This window comes from Pinus tabuliformis, chromosome 6 (assembly GCF_031772625.1).
Source record: "Pinus tabuliformis cultivar Carrire ecotype Pingquan chromosome 6, CPIR1, whole genome shotgun sequence".
Classification (NCBI taxonomy): domain Eukaryota; kingdom Viridiplantae; phylum Streptophyta; class Pinopsida; order Pinales; family Pinaceae; genus Pinus; species Pinus tabuliformis.
In genome coordinates, this window is record NC_142292.1 from 369,169,073 (window position 1) to 369,184,306 (window position 15,234).

Genomic DNA, 15,234 nt, shown 5'->3' on the forward strand with positions numbered 1-15,234 from the left:
AGCTTGTGACAATTTTGTCCCATATTTCTTTTGCGGATTTGTAGTGCATTACCTTCATGAATTCCGTTTGGGATATACATCCTAACAGAGTACTGACTGCTTTTGCATTTGTTTCATACTTCTTTTTCTCAGCTGGATCTGTAGGAGTAGCTGAAGGAAAAGCATAGCCTGTTTCTACAATGTCCCAAACTTCTGTACCAAGAGATTGAAGATATGCAGTAACTCTTACCTTCCAATAATTGAAGTTTGTCCCATCAAAAACTGGTGGCCTGATTGATGCTTCTCTCTCGTAGTTGCTCATGATGAACGATCTACCTTCAAGCGATCAAGCTTTTCTGAAGGACCTGCTCTGATACCAATTGTTGGAAATAATACTGAGAGGGGGGGTGAATCAGTATCTAGCAATTAATAAATCTTCCTTATTTGATCTTTGAATTATTTTTGCATGTCAGTACCATAAAATAATGAGCATGAACAAAGAAAACAGATAGTCACACCAAAGAACACAAGATGTAAGGTGGAAACCCAATGTGGGTGAAAACCACCTGCTGCAATATGTCTCTATCTTCTTTCAAATTAGATACTCCTTTTACAATGATTTTGTACTGGTGCAGTCCTTTACCAGTACGCAGGCTGCAACCTGCAGAGAGCTACAACTCTCTCTCGTTTTCCAGTCTCTCCTGGAAGGGAGCTACAACCCCCTACTTCTTTTCATAAAGCATCAAATGGTCACCAAGTACATATCAGTTACAGTCCACTACAGTTATCAGATCAGCAATAACAGAACTAACCCAGAACACCTTATCAACAGAGAAATTCAATCAACAGAACATCTTAATACAGAGACGCAACTTTCCCTTCTGTGACCTGCGTATAGACGCAGTTCACCTTCTGCTTTCCTGCGACCACCCGCAGAGATCCTTCTGCTGCGCTGCGTGCCTACGCACTGTTCCTTCAACTGCTCTGCGCCCTGTTGCTTCAGGGACGCACCCAAAAACACTATCGCGCTGCGTCCTGTTGCTGCAGGGACGCACCCGAAGACACTATCGCGCCGCGTCCTGTTGCTTCAGGAACGCACCTGAACCTTGGTCGCCCTGCGTCCCCACGCAGATCTCCAGATACTGAACTACGTCCCGGATGCACCTGAACTTTGTCTACCCTGCGTCCCCATGCAGGTATCCTCCTACTGCACTGCGTCCCGGCGCACTTTCCTTTCACTGTACCTGCGTCCTTTCGGGTATGAATGATTTCAAGACTTTAAGTGTAACCCAAACAGTCAGATCTACAGATCTGATCTTGCGCCAAAGAGATCTCAGTCCTTCAGTAGATTCGCCTTTTAGATCTAGACCAGATCTCACCTCATAAGATATTCAACCAAAGACATGCTCAAACCAAATGATCTCCTTTGCTTTATATAGGCAAGTTCCTCCTCAAATCATGGAACAATACCACGAGCCGACACCATAATAACACAATACCGTCGGCTAGATACCAAGAGTAAAACACAAGAAACCCCCACGTGAGCTTTTCTCTGCCTTGAAATGTGTGCACTGGGTGGACACACCTCCTGAATGGCTAGCCTGCGTCTTTGGACGCGGTCCCTGCAAGGTGTACCTGCGGGTACGCACCTTCTGAACTGATTTCCTGCGACCTTCTTATTTTTCAATAAATTGAGAGCCTTGTCATGGGAGTTGCCATCAAGTACAACATCTGTAACATATATAGCCATTCCTGAAACATAATGCCAACAATACAAGCATACATACCTCATTTTTCCTTTAGGTTTCTTCCAACAACTTCCTAGATTGAAAAGATCTTCAATCCCTTGATATGCTTCATTTCTCATGTCATCATACCATCATCTCATGAATTCCAAATTGGATTTTCTGATGAAACACTTGCTACCTTCCCAGATTAGTGGATCCTCCACTAAGGTTTCTATCAGAGAATCTTCAAGATCTTGCATATCCCTATCCGGCAAATGTTTCCCTTTGTGAGATTCCCAAGAGCTATGTCCTTCATGTTCGACTACCATGGATTTTGTCCTTTATGATTCCCATGGTGATATCATGAACTCTTGTTTTTAATGCTTCCATGATGCCACGATGCATCTTATTACCATGGTCATATCTGCAAGGACTTCTGATAGGACCCTTTTGAGAGGGACACCATCTCACTCATAGTAGAGGTCTGTTACTCCCTCTTTCCTTGGCCCTTTTCTTCAGCTTCCTCATCCTTCTGGCGATATGAGCTTATTTTCATAGCATTGAATCTTAGCTATACTATTCTGTCTTGAAAACTTCCATTGCTTTTCTGCACATGTTTAAGTCTTCTTAACCTTTAACACTTTTGTCCTCAACTTGTCCTTTTTCCATCTTGCATAGATACCACAGGTTGTTGTATGAGGAAACTTCCATGTCCCAAGGACACTTGCCATCTTGCTTATTAAGAACGTAGATGATTATCTTCTTATCATCTTTCTTCAGATCTCCCAATTGAGATCTCATGAAGATATTTCTTCATTCTTTGATACCTTCTTTACTGCACTTCAGAGAGTATATCTTCTAGCATTTCATGTATCCCTTTTATGTCTCCTTTCTTGCTACATATGAAAGAGGGAACCTTAAGAGTTCTTATGAATTCAAAGGAGACCTTGATATGTTCACTGACTTCTCTTCTCCATAAGGATTATGACAATCCTTCTTATTCCATGCAAGAACCTTTGATGACCCATCTAACCTATAGATCTTCTTGCAATCATGAAGTCATTTCACCAAAAATGATTAATGAAAATACTTACTTGAGATGTGAAGATGAAATCTTCACCTTGATCATGTTGGCAGTAGTTGGAGCAGATGTATTGATGCTTCCTCCGACTGAGATCCTTGATAGGAAGATTGCCTTCTTTGCCTACGAGCTATCTTGATTTATATATCCACCGAACTGTTGATCTAATTTGGCTACATAAGTGGACTTGTGGATCCTTGTAGTATGCAGCATCGTATAGAGTAATGCTTGCCATGATGTGTAGAGACCCATCAATTGGTATTGCTGTATCATAGGACTTCTTCATTTTATATTGAGTACTGTTCATATAAACTTCTATATATGCCCTTAAATATGTATCATCATGCTTTGAGAGTTCGATATTTTAAGGCTGTTCCTTTTATAGAAAGGATTCAATCCGAGGTTGAACTCCTCATATTGTGGCATCGAGATTGTGGGTAGAATGGGACTTGTGAAGTCATCTGGCTGTGTATGTCTGAACTGTACTGCTGTATGAGCTTTCCTAACCGAGTCTTCTGCCTGAAATTATTTGCATCTTTGAATGTAGATCTTTGAATGTCCTTCAGCTTGCTTGAACTCTGCTTGAAGTTTGATTCTTGAATGTCTCTCTTCTGCCCTTCCTTTGACTTCTGAACCTTATCCCTCTGATATCATGTTTCAGAATCCAGGGCAATCAAAATTAATGAGATTCTTCTTTAGCCTGACAACAATTTGTGAAGTTCTTTTGCAATTTTATCTTAGCTTGATCTTCATATTATTATTAGTAGGTGTTTGCTTCATCAAACTGCTATCAAAAACAAAAGAGACAAGAACACAAAGTATTTGGCTTTCTGCCAGGGCCAAAACCTCTCCCTCTTGCAGAGGAAAACCCGCACAAAATTTTTCTTATAGATATTCCAATTGATGAATACCAAGACCATGACCCTTGACCTATTCTGCCACTCCAAGACCAAGACACCAATCCTCTTCTCTGTCACTGCTGAGATCATCCTCATTGCTGCACCATTGAGGTCATCACTACTGCATCACTGGGATCTTCATTACTGCTGAACACTATTGCTGCACTTCACCTAGGTCTTCAACATCGGAACGAGCTCTTCTTAGGCATGAATAAGAGCTGTATTGAGGTCACTGTTACATCACTGTTATATCACTGATATCTTTATTACAACACCATTGAAACCATGATTGCATCTGTGCTGAGATCATGACTGTATCTAGAATGTAAGAGTGTCACTATGAGATTCTTTCATTATCATTGTGATGATCCTTCCTTCTTATTTTTCCGAGACTGTGATAGTCACTGATTCTTATTATGCCGAGACTGTGATGTTTACTGCCCCTTCTCATCATACCACGACTGTAATTTTCTTCTTGCATCGAGGTCTTCATGATGCCTTCGAGTATGCTGGGACAGAGTATTCTCTATACTGAGATCCTTATCATTCTATTTTTGCCGAGACTGCAATCTTCGATTCACAGGTATGCCAAGAATGTAACTAACACAGAACTCATTGTGTCCTTCTGTCATGTATTTTAGATCCCTGTGATCATGCGTATTACCATGTGACAGAGTTAGACTAGCCCGAGTTTCTATCTGCACCTTATACCCATCCGAGGTTGCAGTCAAACCCGAGTCCTGTCCTCCTTTGATGCAGATCTCTGCCCATATACCCATATGGAATTTCAGAGGAAAAATGCGAGTTCTGTCTTGTATTGCAGATATCCTAGCCACCTATTTACAGTGGTTTGTAATCCCAAAATAAGCCGACTTGAACACATGAACCGACATGTCTATTAATCTATGCCGACATGACTGCCATTTATACATTTAATTCAATATTGAAGCCGACATGATGAATTCCTTATCAATTTGCTTGCAGACTTCTTGTGCTTGCTAATGGAGGATTGATCTTGGTCTTTGGAGGGCTGCTACACACTTTTATAGACTTGTATACATTTACATAGGCTCATGAAGAGCTTCTTTATACATGACATGGCTCTTTGATTTATTAATAAATCCTAAAGACATCAAGAAGAAGTCTTTTGACCTATGACACTTCTTGCTCATGAAACCCATGTAGCAAGGCATACAAAAATAATTTTTTCTTTTATTACATCATTTACAAAGATCATGTCATTATGAGGACCGAACCTAGTTACACTTTCATGAACACAGATCACACCTAAATTCAACTTCAAATTACATTTTTCACCCTCAAACCTGATTTTCGGCCTCTTAAGGAAATCTGCTAGGCTAGGGTTAGGCTTAATTTCAACTAGGGTTGACTGTGTTGCCAAGTGGAGGGATTAAACACTTGGTTGTGAGGTCATCACCTCAAAATCAACCTTTTCTTGTGGCTAATTTCACCATTTTATGGTTGATGTCCTTTTCCCTACGTAAATTTTGTCCTATTGAAGCCTTAGTCTTGCCCTAGGTTTCAACTTGGGGCTTGCGGGTTGCTTGTTGTGCCATAAATTGACCATACATATTTATTTGAAGCCTTTTCTTGGCCTTGTGACCTTATATAAGCCTATTGATCTTACTTACTTCTAAACCCTAGGTCAATTTGTGCCCTGATTAGGCCTCTTGGAGAATGTGCATTTCCTTATTAAGCTCGCTGAGCCTTGTCCTTAAGTAGAGCATCTATTCTAAGCCTATTCTTTGTCACCTACAATCATTGGACTTGATATATCCTTTAAGTGACCTAACATATGGAAGCCTCCCTTGTGATGAAAGTCCACTAAAGACCAGGAGGTACTGGCTATGGTGACAATGGGCCACACCTCATAGTGTTATCACTTAGTCTAGTTCTTGTCTTGTGAGCTCCCCTCACAAGACCTGCTGGATTTTGATGCAACAAACCCCACTGATAGAGGGGTAACAACTACCATGATATAAATACAAATACATATAGTTAAGCAGATTAGAAAGTTTTGGATGACAGGTTTCTTTGTATCACATAAGAAAAATAGAAAATATTTTTATTACTTGTACATATAATATTTTTTTTTATCTATCTATCTATCTGATTTTATTTATATATTAAATAAAATACATTTGGAAGTAAGCATTACACAAGTGACGGTCATTTGGAATTGAAAACTAGTTTAGATAGTGTATAATACTAAAGTTGAAAACATTGTTGAAAGGAACTACACAAATCATTCCTTTTAACTTTAGTCTTTCGATATTCAAATGGACTTCTAACATGAAGAGGAGCTACAAACTAAGAATGCGGATCCCTCATTCTTTACATGAAAAGTCTCATATTCAAAGGCTGGTACAGATTTGAACTCTGAGCACAATATTAAAGAACAGACACCGGTTTTGATGGTTTTCTGACTATTATTTCTTTATTGAAACGTAGGATGAGCATTCAATATCAATTAGCACAGATATGGTTTCTATAACGGTTGTCCTTGTTAACTTAAATTAAATTCTTCTATCAAATTTGTTGTTAACAGTTATTGCTTTTTAAATTGTCTACATGCTTTTACTCTCATTGCTTTTTATTTTATGTATTTTATATTTTTCCTGCTAGTTTCTGTTTAAAAATATGGGACAGAATACATATAGGCCATGGTACAAATTCCATATGGGATCCATGCTGATATGGATTCTGTACAAATGTGGGCTGTTTCTGGACTGTATCTGTATTGGATATGGATCCAGGAGGATGGGTCAGGGCAGATCCAGGAACATTTATTCTATCATTTTTTTGGCAACTTGCTGTCCTTTATGATGTGTTTTCTCATTTAATGTGAAATTTTATTCAGTTCATTACTTAGTTTCCCATCTTGGATGTATATATTTTCTTGTCAATTATGATTTATGAATTATTGCTAAAAGCTTTCTTATTATTTTCTAAATGTCTTATTGGCAGCCAGAAGGCACTTTTGAGTAAGTGGGAACAATGTGGACAACCCAAGATAGTAGTCACATGCAAAAATCAGCAAGAAATGTGTGTACTCTATTCTGCTGATTAAAAATATCAAATTTCTTGTCAAGAAGCTCTTTAATAAGCAGTAAATATATTGCAAGATTTATTTAGTTTCCAAACATACTTAGAGAGCATCATATAGTGAATTTCCAAGGCAACATCATAAATTTCTGAGCGTGATCTCCCTTATCATTTTTGACGCTTTTCTTTTGCTTATATCTTTCAGTTTCTGTGCTAAGTCAGATTTTACTTGTCATTTTGCCAGGAACAAACTACAGGCAGTGGCAGAGAATATAGGTTTGCCTACTTTTATTGTTGCTGATGCTGGGCGAACACAGGTTTGGCTTCTTTGAAATCAATGAATTATGTTCTTGTGATTGCTAGTTTGAGCATACAAAGGCCTTCTGACAGTCATCTAGCCAAAAATTAATTGCATATGAAAACTGTGTTGAATGGTGTTGTCATTGATGTCAACATTGGTTATTGAACGCTCTTAATATTTGTCTGGATTGCATTAGTTGGAAGCTCCAAAGGAAGAAGCCTTGGAAAATCCTAGAAGCCCCACACTAGTTTGAATTTTTAAGGACGAAGATCAATCAGGATGCTATTTAGATTATTGTCATTGGATGCTCCTTGTCGAGCCGATTCCAGTGGTATATGGCATGCCATGAGAACCCTCGCAGTTTGAGAGATATGCTTGTTTGAAAATGAAGCACCCAAGGAAGATGATGTGGCAAATTACTATTGGGCAAATTTGGTAAAGTAAGCTATGACACAAAAGGAGGATAATACTATAAAGAATAAAATATAATTAAGAGGGTAAAGATTATTTTTAAGTGTCCAATACTTGGAAGATAGTCAACTTATTTCTAATGGTTCAAAATGCAGAGGGAAATTTTTTAGCTCCTAAACATAAAAATAAAAATAAAAATTCAAATTTAATTTCAATTTTCCCTCCTAAAAGCATGTTGGCTGCCCTCATGAAAGTTTCTTCAAAACTATAAAAAGACTCCTATCTCTCACGCCCAGTGTTGCACACATCGCGATCGGGATTTAATCGGCGCCGGGAAAAAAGCGGAAAAAATCGTTAAAATCGGGAAAAAATCGGAAAAAAGCGGGAAAAAATCGTTTGGCACAAAAATATTCATTTTTTTTCAATTTTTTTAATATCTAAACCATCTACAACATAAAATAAATACATTGACACATAAATATGATAAAAAAACTAATATATAAGATGTTTAATATCATTTCTAGCGCTAAAATCACACATAACATTGAATCATGTCCTGAATAGTAAGTCCTGAGTCCCAAGTCCAACTCAGCCTCAAAATATCAACAAAAAATATGATAATGTATCACATCATGTCATAATGTCATATACAATAAAATGAAAGTCTAATCCTATTGATTTCCTCTGCCCCTCTTGCGAGAAAATGGCACAACTTTCTCTTTCCCTCTAGATGTAGAAGCTGGTGCCTGTGGTGGTGGAAATGGCAGTGGAGTCTGACGTGCTCTAGAAGCTGAAGAACTAGTAGTAGCAGCTACAGGAGGCCGAGGTGGACGGAGACCACGTCCTCTGGTAGTGGTAGCCCGGGTAGCCCGGGTAGGCGGTGTCACCTCCTCCTCCTGCTCCTCCAACTCCTCCTCCTCCTGCTCCTGCTCCTGCTCCTGCTCCTCCTCCTCCTCCTCCCCCTCCTCCTCCCCCTCATCCTGCACTAACCAATCCTCAGTGGGATCCATGAGAGGCCTCTCGGTCTCAACCCTCCATTCAGCAGTGGTGTCAATCCCATCCAATGAGATGGCTTCCGTATCAGGTGTCTTCTCTAGTTGTTTCACCCACAATCGAAGATTGTAGTAGACATAGACCATGTCATTAAGTCTATGGGACTCCAACCTGTACAAAGTTCATGAAATAATAAATTAATAATTAATAATTAATATTATAAAAAAAATATTGTTTAAAACTTTAATGAATTCAAAAATTTATTTGGAAATTTGCAATATTTTAAATGTTTAAGTGTTAACCTATTGCGCTTCTTGTTGTGTATTTTTTCAAATACACTCCAATTGCGCTCACATCCCGAGGAGCTGCATGTTTGGCTGAGGATGCATACGGCAAGATTTTGCAAAAGGGGTACTCTGCCACCATACATCTTCCACCATGCGTCTACAACAAAATTACAAATAAAATTTTAAATAAACATAAGAAAAAAATGGAATTTGAAGAAACAATGAAATTTGAAACAAAGTTACAAAGTACAAACTAAAAAATACCTGGCATTTTAACCGTCCTATCAATGACAGCCATCTCAAAGCCAAATGTGCCACCTGACAACTTATATTGCTCAATTTGTCTAGAGATCTCCATACGTTCTTCTGAAGATCTCACCATCTTCTGGACACAGGTTAATAATCCTTCCACGACCTCAACATCAAAATTAAACCCACATGCATAAGAAAATGCAGGGTTCAGGAAAAGCCCCGCAGCATGAATTGGACGATGGAGTGTGTTGTTCCATCGCTCATCAATGACCTTCCATAGAAGGAGTTGTCTCTGGAACCCATCATCTCCCTTGTCATCATAGTAGGACCGAATGGCTTCTTTGGCCCTGTCCATGGCTTCATACAAATAGCCCATTGCGGGCTTCTCACCATCAACCAACCGAAGAACCTTTACCAAAGGTTCTGTAACAGCGCACACCTCCTGCACTCCCGCCCAGAAGTCTTCCTGGTATGAAACTAGTCTGCAGACGGCCTCTGCTTCTGGTTTGCGGCTCATTGACGAAGCACGCCACTCCTCTGAAAGAAACATTCTCTTCAAATCCCACATAGAATTCACGAGGGATTGAAGAGATATGAAACTCGTCGCAAACCGTGTAATGGCGGGGCGCACCAACTCTTTGTTGTTGGTGAATCTTCTCATCAAGCTAAGCACAGATGTGTGATTGTAAATAAATTTTGTGATGCTTTTTGATGAGTCAACAACCTCTTTGACAAAGGGAATTTTCCCAATGTCCTCTAACATCAAATCAATACAATGGGCAGCACAAGGTGTCCAAAATAAAGCAGGATGCCTGTCCATAAGCATTCTACCAGCAGCAACATAATTTGCAGCATTGTCCGTTATGACTTGGACAACATTTTCTGCACCCACCTCCAAAATAAACACATCCAGCAAATCACATAAAGTTCTTGCATCTTTGATTTGATGAGTTGCATCAACAGATTTGATAAACATAGTCCCCTTGGGACAACTAACCAAGAAGTTTATAAGGGTTCTCCCCTTTTGGTCAGTCCAACCATCTGACATAACAGTGCATCCTGTTTGTGCCCATGATGCCCTAAAATCCTCCAATCTTTGGGTGCAGTCACGCTTTTCATCTTGAAGAAGCCGGCCTCTGAAATCATGAAGAGAAGGGAGTTTGTACCCAGGGCCAACACTGGCAATAGCATCAACAGTAGGTTGGAAAAATGGATTATTCCTTATAATGCTGAAAGGAATATCACTCCAGAGGAGAAATTTTGTCATCAACTTGTCAGCTTTTTCTTTTTCAGTTCTTTTTAGCATTGAACCAATAGTTGGTTGTGAACCAGGTGTGGTTCGAGGAACAAAATATGATGATGCAGCTACCGGATTGACTGACGCTGCAGTAGAACCTGTGCCACTTGGCCCACTTCCGTCAGCTGACCTTTTTAGTTGCCTTTTGAGTTCTTCTTTGGCGTCTCTAGTGTGCTCTAATTCTCCCAATGCTCTCATGGCTTTTTGGATAATTTCAGCATTTGTCTTTAGACAGGGCCCCACATCACGTCCAGGGATTTGTGCAAGGTGGAACTTCAACCTGTACACCCCCCCGAATATTTCCTTTCCACACAACTTGCAATACAAGTTTTGTCTATCATTCGGAGTTTTAGGGTCACCATATTCCCAGAAAGGATCCAATTTCCTTGGCATGTTTGTTTTTGAATTTTGAATTTGCAAACCTATGGAAAAATAAGGATTAGGAAATAGGAATTTAGGATTACATAAATGATAATACAAATTACAATTTAGCATTTGCAAAATTACAAGCTAATTATTTCCAAAATCCCAATTTCTAAACCCAAGTTACCCAACCAAATGCCAAAAAACAATGAAAATTCAAAAAAAATAAACAATGTTTAAAAAAAATGAGAAAATAAAAATAACAAATTGGTTCTCATAGTCATAACAAATTACCCATCCCAAATCAATGAAAAATTTCAAAAAATTCTTTAAAAACAATGAAAACCAAAGTTTTTATAGAAGCAAAACCAAAAAAAATTAATCTACATACCTCTTTTATGGACAAATTGGTGATCTAGGCTTGGATTCCTCTTAAAAACGCTTCGATTCGCTCCCAAATCCGACGGAAACCCTTCAGCTCCTCTCCCTCACCTCTTCTCCTCCTCCTCCGCGTGCAAACAGCAAAATGACATAATAAAAATCGATTTTGCATATAAAGAGAGCGCTGCCCCCGTGCCCTGCGATTTTTACCCAAAAAATCGCGATATTTTCAAAAACTCGCGATTTTTTCGATAAAAATCGTTATAAAAAAAGTGGCGATTTTTATGCATAAAAATCGCGATTTGAATCGGGTAAATGAAAAAATCGCGCTTTTTCGATAAAATCGCGATTTTATCGCGATTTTAACAACACTGCTCACGCCACGGTATGCATCTAACGCACATCATGTGAGAGACTCACCTCTGAAATTCTCATCCCTGTGGAGAAATTAAGACAGATCTCAAGAGAGGCTTGAATTTGCAAGGGTTCTGGTTTATGGCTTAGGGATTCTGGGTTTTCGTTGGGCACTTTCATGTCCTTGCAGGCGAATCTACATCAAATTTGGCCATGTCTTCTGAGCATCATACTCTATGCGGTCCCTCTTCTACATGCACGTTATGGAATTTGTTGAGAATGCTCCTTCTTTGAGTTTCAGCCTTCTTTAGGGCAATATCTCTGAGAATTTTGAACAATTCGGTTCCAGTTCTGATATTTGGTACCTGTGACCTTGATTTTCTCTGATGAATGGCATCTAATGCCACTAAATAGGTGTTCTATACACATGCTCTGAAGCAAAGATTGAGTAACACGATTTTGCCCTTGTGGCCACATTAAAAGAACTAATTCAAAGATTCATGAAGGACAATTGATTTGGATTGATGGGTATAAGGTTAACATGAGCATCCGACCTTTCTTTTGAAGCAGATCTGGAATCGTTTGCGACTTCCTAGCAAGCACGTTGAGCACTGTTCAGCCTTAATTTATAAACCCTATGTCCGAGGCATGTTTTTGTTTTTTGGCTGCTAACATTCACATATATTCTCCTTGAAACAGTCATCCAAGTTCAAGACTCAAACCAGCGAAGTTCTAAAGTGATTTACTACAGTTTCGGCTCTTGTATTAGGGAAACTCTTGAAGCAATACCGTAACTTTCTAGGGCTCAAATTCAAGGACCATCTGTGGGCTAAAAGGCATGATAAATCAGAATGTTAGAGCAAGCTGGTTCAAAGAAGTAACATGAATAGATTTCCCTCTAAATTCCTGAAGCCGCTGGGCACCATCTAAAAGTTCTTGGCCCCATACTCCGTGACTTGATTAGCTTCTTTCTTCTCTGCAGCAGACCATAATTGACTCGAGGAACTCGCATGGACAGATCTTGAGATTGATCTTGCAAAATCACTTGAATTCGCTTACTGTTCTGTCCAACTAGAGCTCACTGTTAATGAAAACTTAAGAGAATTTGTGGCAGTTCTTCTTGTGTCCTTCGATCAGCCTTCCTTGTTCACCTTAGCTCTGATACCATGTTGGAAAATGCAAAGTGGAAGCAAATTAATTCAATTTTCCTTAACCTTAATACTTGCTTGTGAATTTTATTATTCTTCTTCTGTTTCTTTATTAGATCTTCTTCATCAAACTAATATCAAGAGCAAAATAAAGAAAGTGGACACAGAAATTAGGCTCCAAGCCCAGGCAAAACCCCTCCAAAGGGAAAACCTGGAAAACTCTTCTCTTCATATAGAATCTGCTTCAATTGAGACACAAAGACCCAAACCCCAGACCAAATCCTCCTCCAAGTACCAAGTCAGCCCTCCAACAAGTCTTTCCCTAACTCTGCATCAACCAACTTCAACTTGCAACTTCGATCTCCTTCAATTAAATGCGAATTCCCGTAATCACGAATTCTTGTAATCGCACCCAAATTCCTGTGATCATGAATTCCTGCAATCACAACCGAATTCCTGTAATCGCACCTGAATTCCTGTAATTGCGAATTACTGCAATCGCACCCGAATTCCTTCTTTTCTTCTTGCTTCCCAACTACAATCAGAGTTCCTTCTTGAGATTGAACTTGTGAGTGAGTGAGTATTAAATGAGGTCGAACTGCTTCTTTATATAGCCTTCTCAAGGGTTCAAATTCCCTCCTTTGGGCTGACTTGTAATTATAAGGGCTGACTTGTACTTTGGGAGTTTCCAGGATTTTCTAGACTCGAAAATAATTCTTTTTACAATTACATTTTGCCCGAAAGGGTCTTATAAACATGATGTTGACTCCTTTGACTCATGACAATAAATCCTAAAACCTAACAAACCCTGGAAGCACTAACAACATGCTTTTACCTAGAAGACCATCAATAAAGAGCATGAAACTCATGCTTTAATGATAATAACTTTTTTTTTTTTTTTTCTCTTGTTTGTTACATATGATACATATTGAAATGAGTACAACAACAATTATGAAGACTGAAACTAGTTACATTTTCAACACGTGAGAGGCAAATTATCAACATAGCAAACTCAATTGATCTCTTCTATTTGAGAAGAAATTTGGCTAAGGAGAAATCTGTTGCTGGAGATCATTTTATCATTTCTATCTCTCTTGGAGGCCGCACATGTGAAGAAGGATGAGTTTGACCAGGCATTGACTGAAGTTTGACTGAGCTTCGACCATCGTTGACTGTGGTTGTTTGACTGAATTTGACCGTAGTTGTTTGACTAAGTTTGACCCAATCCACGCAGATCTGCACGTGTAAGTTGACAGCAGGTTGCATGTGCACTTTGATCGCAGACTTTGACTGCAGAGCTGAATTTGACAACGCTGAAGTTTGACCACAGAGTTGACTTTTGATTGGTTTGTCTAGCGTTGACTAAACAAAATTTGACCAGGTTTGACTGGTATTTGACTTGTATTATTGGCACAGATTTCTAGACAAAATTCTGATTTGTAAACCTTGCTGAAAGACAACTTCTCCGCAAGGAAAGATTGCTGGGTTTTCTCTCAAGCTTGGGTTTCCCAGGTTAAAAATTATTGTGTCTATTGTGCATGGCTGTCTTTCTATGATCTTTATTGTTTCCGCTGCATTTACAGTTGAGATTTTTTGTGTGTATTTATTCAATGATATCAGTGGCATGAGAAACATTGTTTGAGAATCATTAGGAAATAATTATCAGTTTAGAAAATTGTATTCTACTGCACATGCTATAGAATTTCAACAATTGTTCCTTCGGTGCTTGCCTCAAGCCATACAATGCTTTTATCAACTTGCAAACCCACTCTTTATTACCTGCCTCCTTAAACCCTTTTGGTTGAGTATATAGACCTGGAGATCTCCTTTTTAGAGTGCACATTTCACATCCCTCTGATGGATGCTCCACCAAATTGTGTTGCTAGAGTCAACACATACTTGATAGTTGATTGTATGATTTTTGTTGTTGGGGAAAACATTTATTTCAAATCCACCCTTTTTTTCTATGCACACCTTTGCAATCATCCTTACCTTATATTTATCAATGGAGCCATCTGCTTTTACTTTGTTTGGAAGACTGATTCGCAGCTAATGGATTTCTTCCCTTTAAGAATTTCAACCCATTTCCTAGTCTTATTTTTCTGCAATGATGCAAACTTTGGATAAATCACATCATTCGATTCATTGTTTTTCTTGGCTTCATGAGTGGTACTTGGTTAAGATGAAAATTTTTCAATTTCAGTCATAGGTGCAAAATTAACATAATGATAATTTACTTCCCTCTCCATCCTTTATGCTGCAGTTCTAGTACATCTTTTGTTGAATTTTGTAGCTTTGGCCCGTCTTCATAATTATTATTTTAGTCATTGATGTATTTGTAAAGCATGTTCTTCATGCTATTGTCAAAAGAGAAAAATATTTGACATGTTCTTCATGTTGGCTTTTATAAGAAGAGAATTTGAATCTTGAATATATAATTTTTGGCTCCAAGAAGCCAGGTCGGCCCTCCTAGTCAATTCGGCCGCAGTATAGATGCACCCATTCGGATAAGCCAATCCACTATAAATATGTGCCATTCGACCTCCCTCCAAGCAAGAAATTCGGATCTGCCTGAAGAAAGCAGGTTCAGCCTATTTGAGGCAGCGAATGAATATTTCTGAGGTTAGAAAAAGAGGGTGAAGGTCTGATGCAGAGAGATATGTCAAGGTCTGAGGCAGATATGCGAAGGTCTGAA

At 38.9% G+C, this 15,234-nt stretch overlaps 1 protein-coding gene across 10 annotated transcripts in view; it reads left to right on the forward strand.

The window, feature by feature from the left end:
- LOC149258830 (Peptidyl-tRNA hydrolase II (PTH2) family protein) overlaps positions 1-15,234 on the forward strand; it is a 401,298-nt gene that overhangs the window by 181,053 nt on the left and 205,011 nt on the right. For all 10 annotated transcript variants that reach the window (XR_016256989.1, XR_016256990.1, XM_089416420.1 and 7 more), the window contains exons 5-6: positions 6,675-6,752; positions 6,997-7,069. Coding sequence is in view for 8 of the 10 variants with exons in the window: in XM_089416420.1 (XP_089272546.1) it covers positions 6,675-6,752; positions 6,997-7,069 (151 nt within the window). In the remaining 2 variants the exon portion in view is untranslated. The remainder of the gene's footprint in view (positions 1-6,674; positions 6,753-6,996; positions 7,070-15,234) is intronic.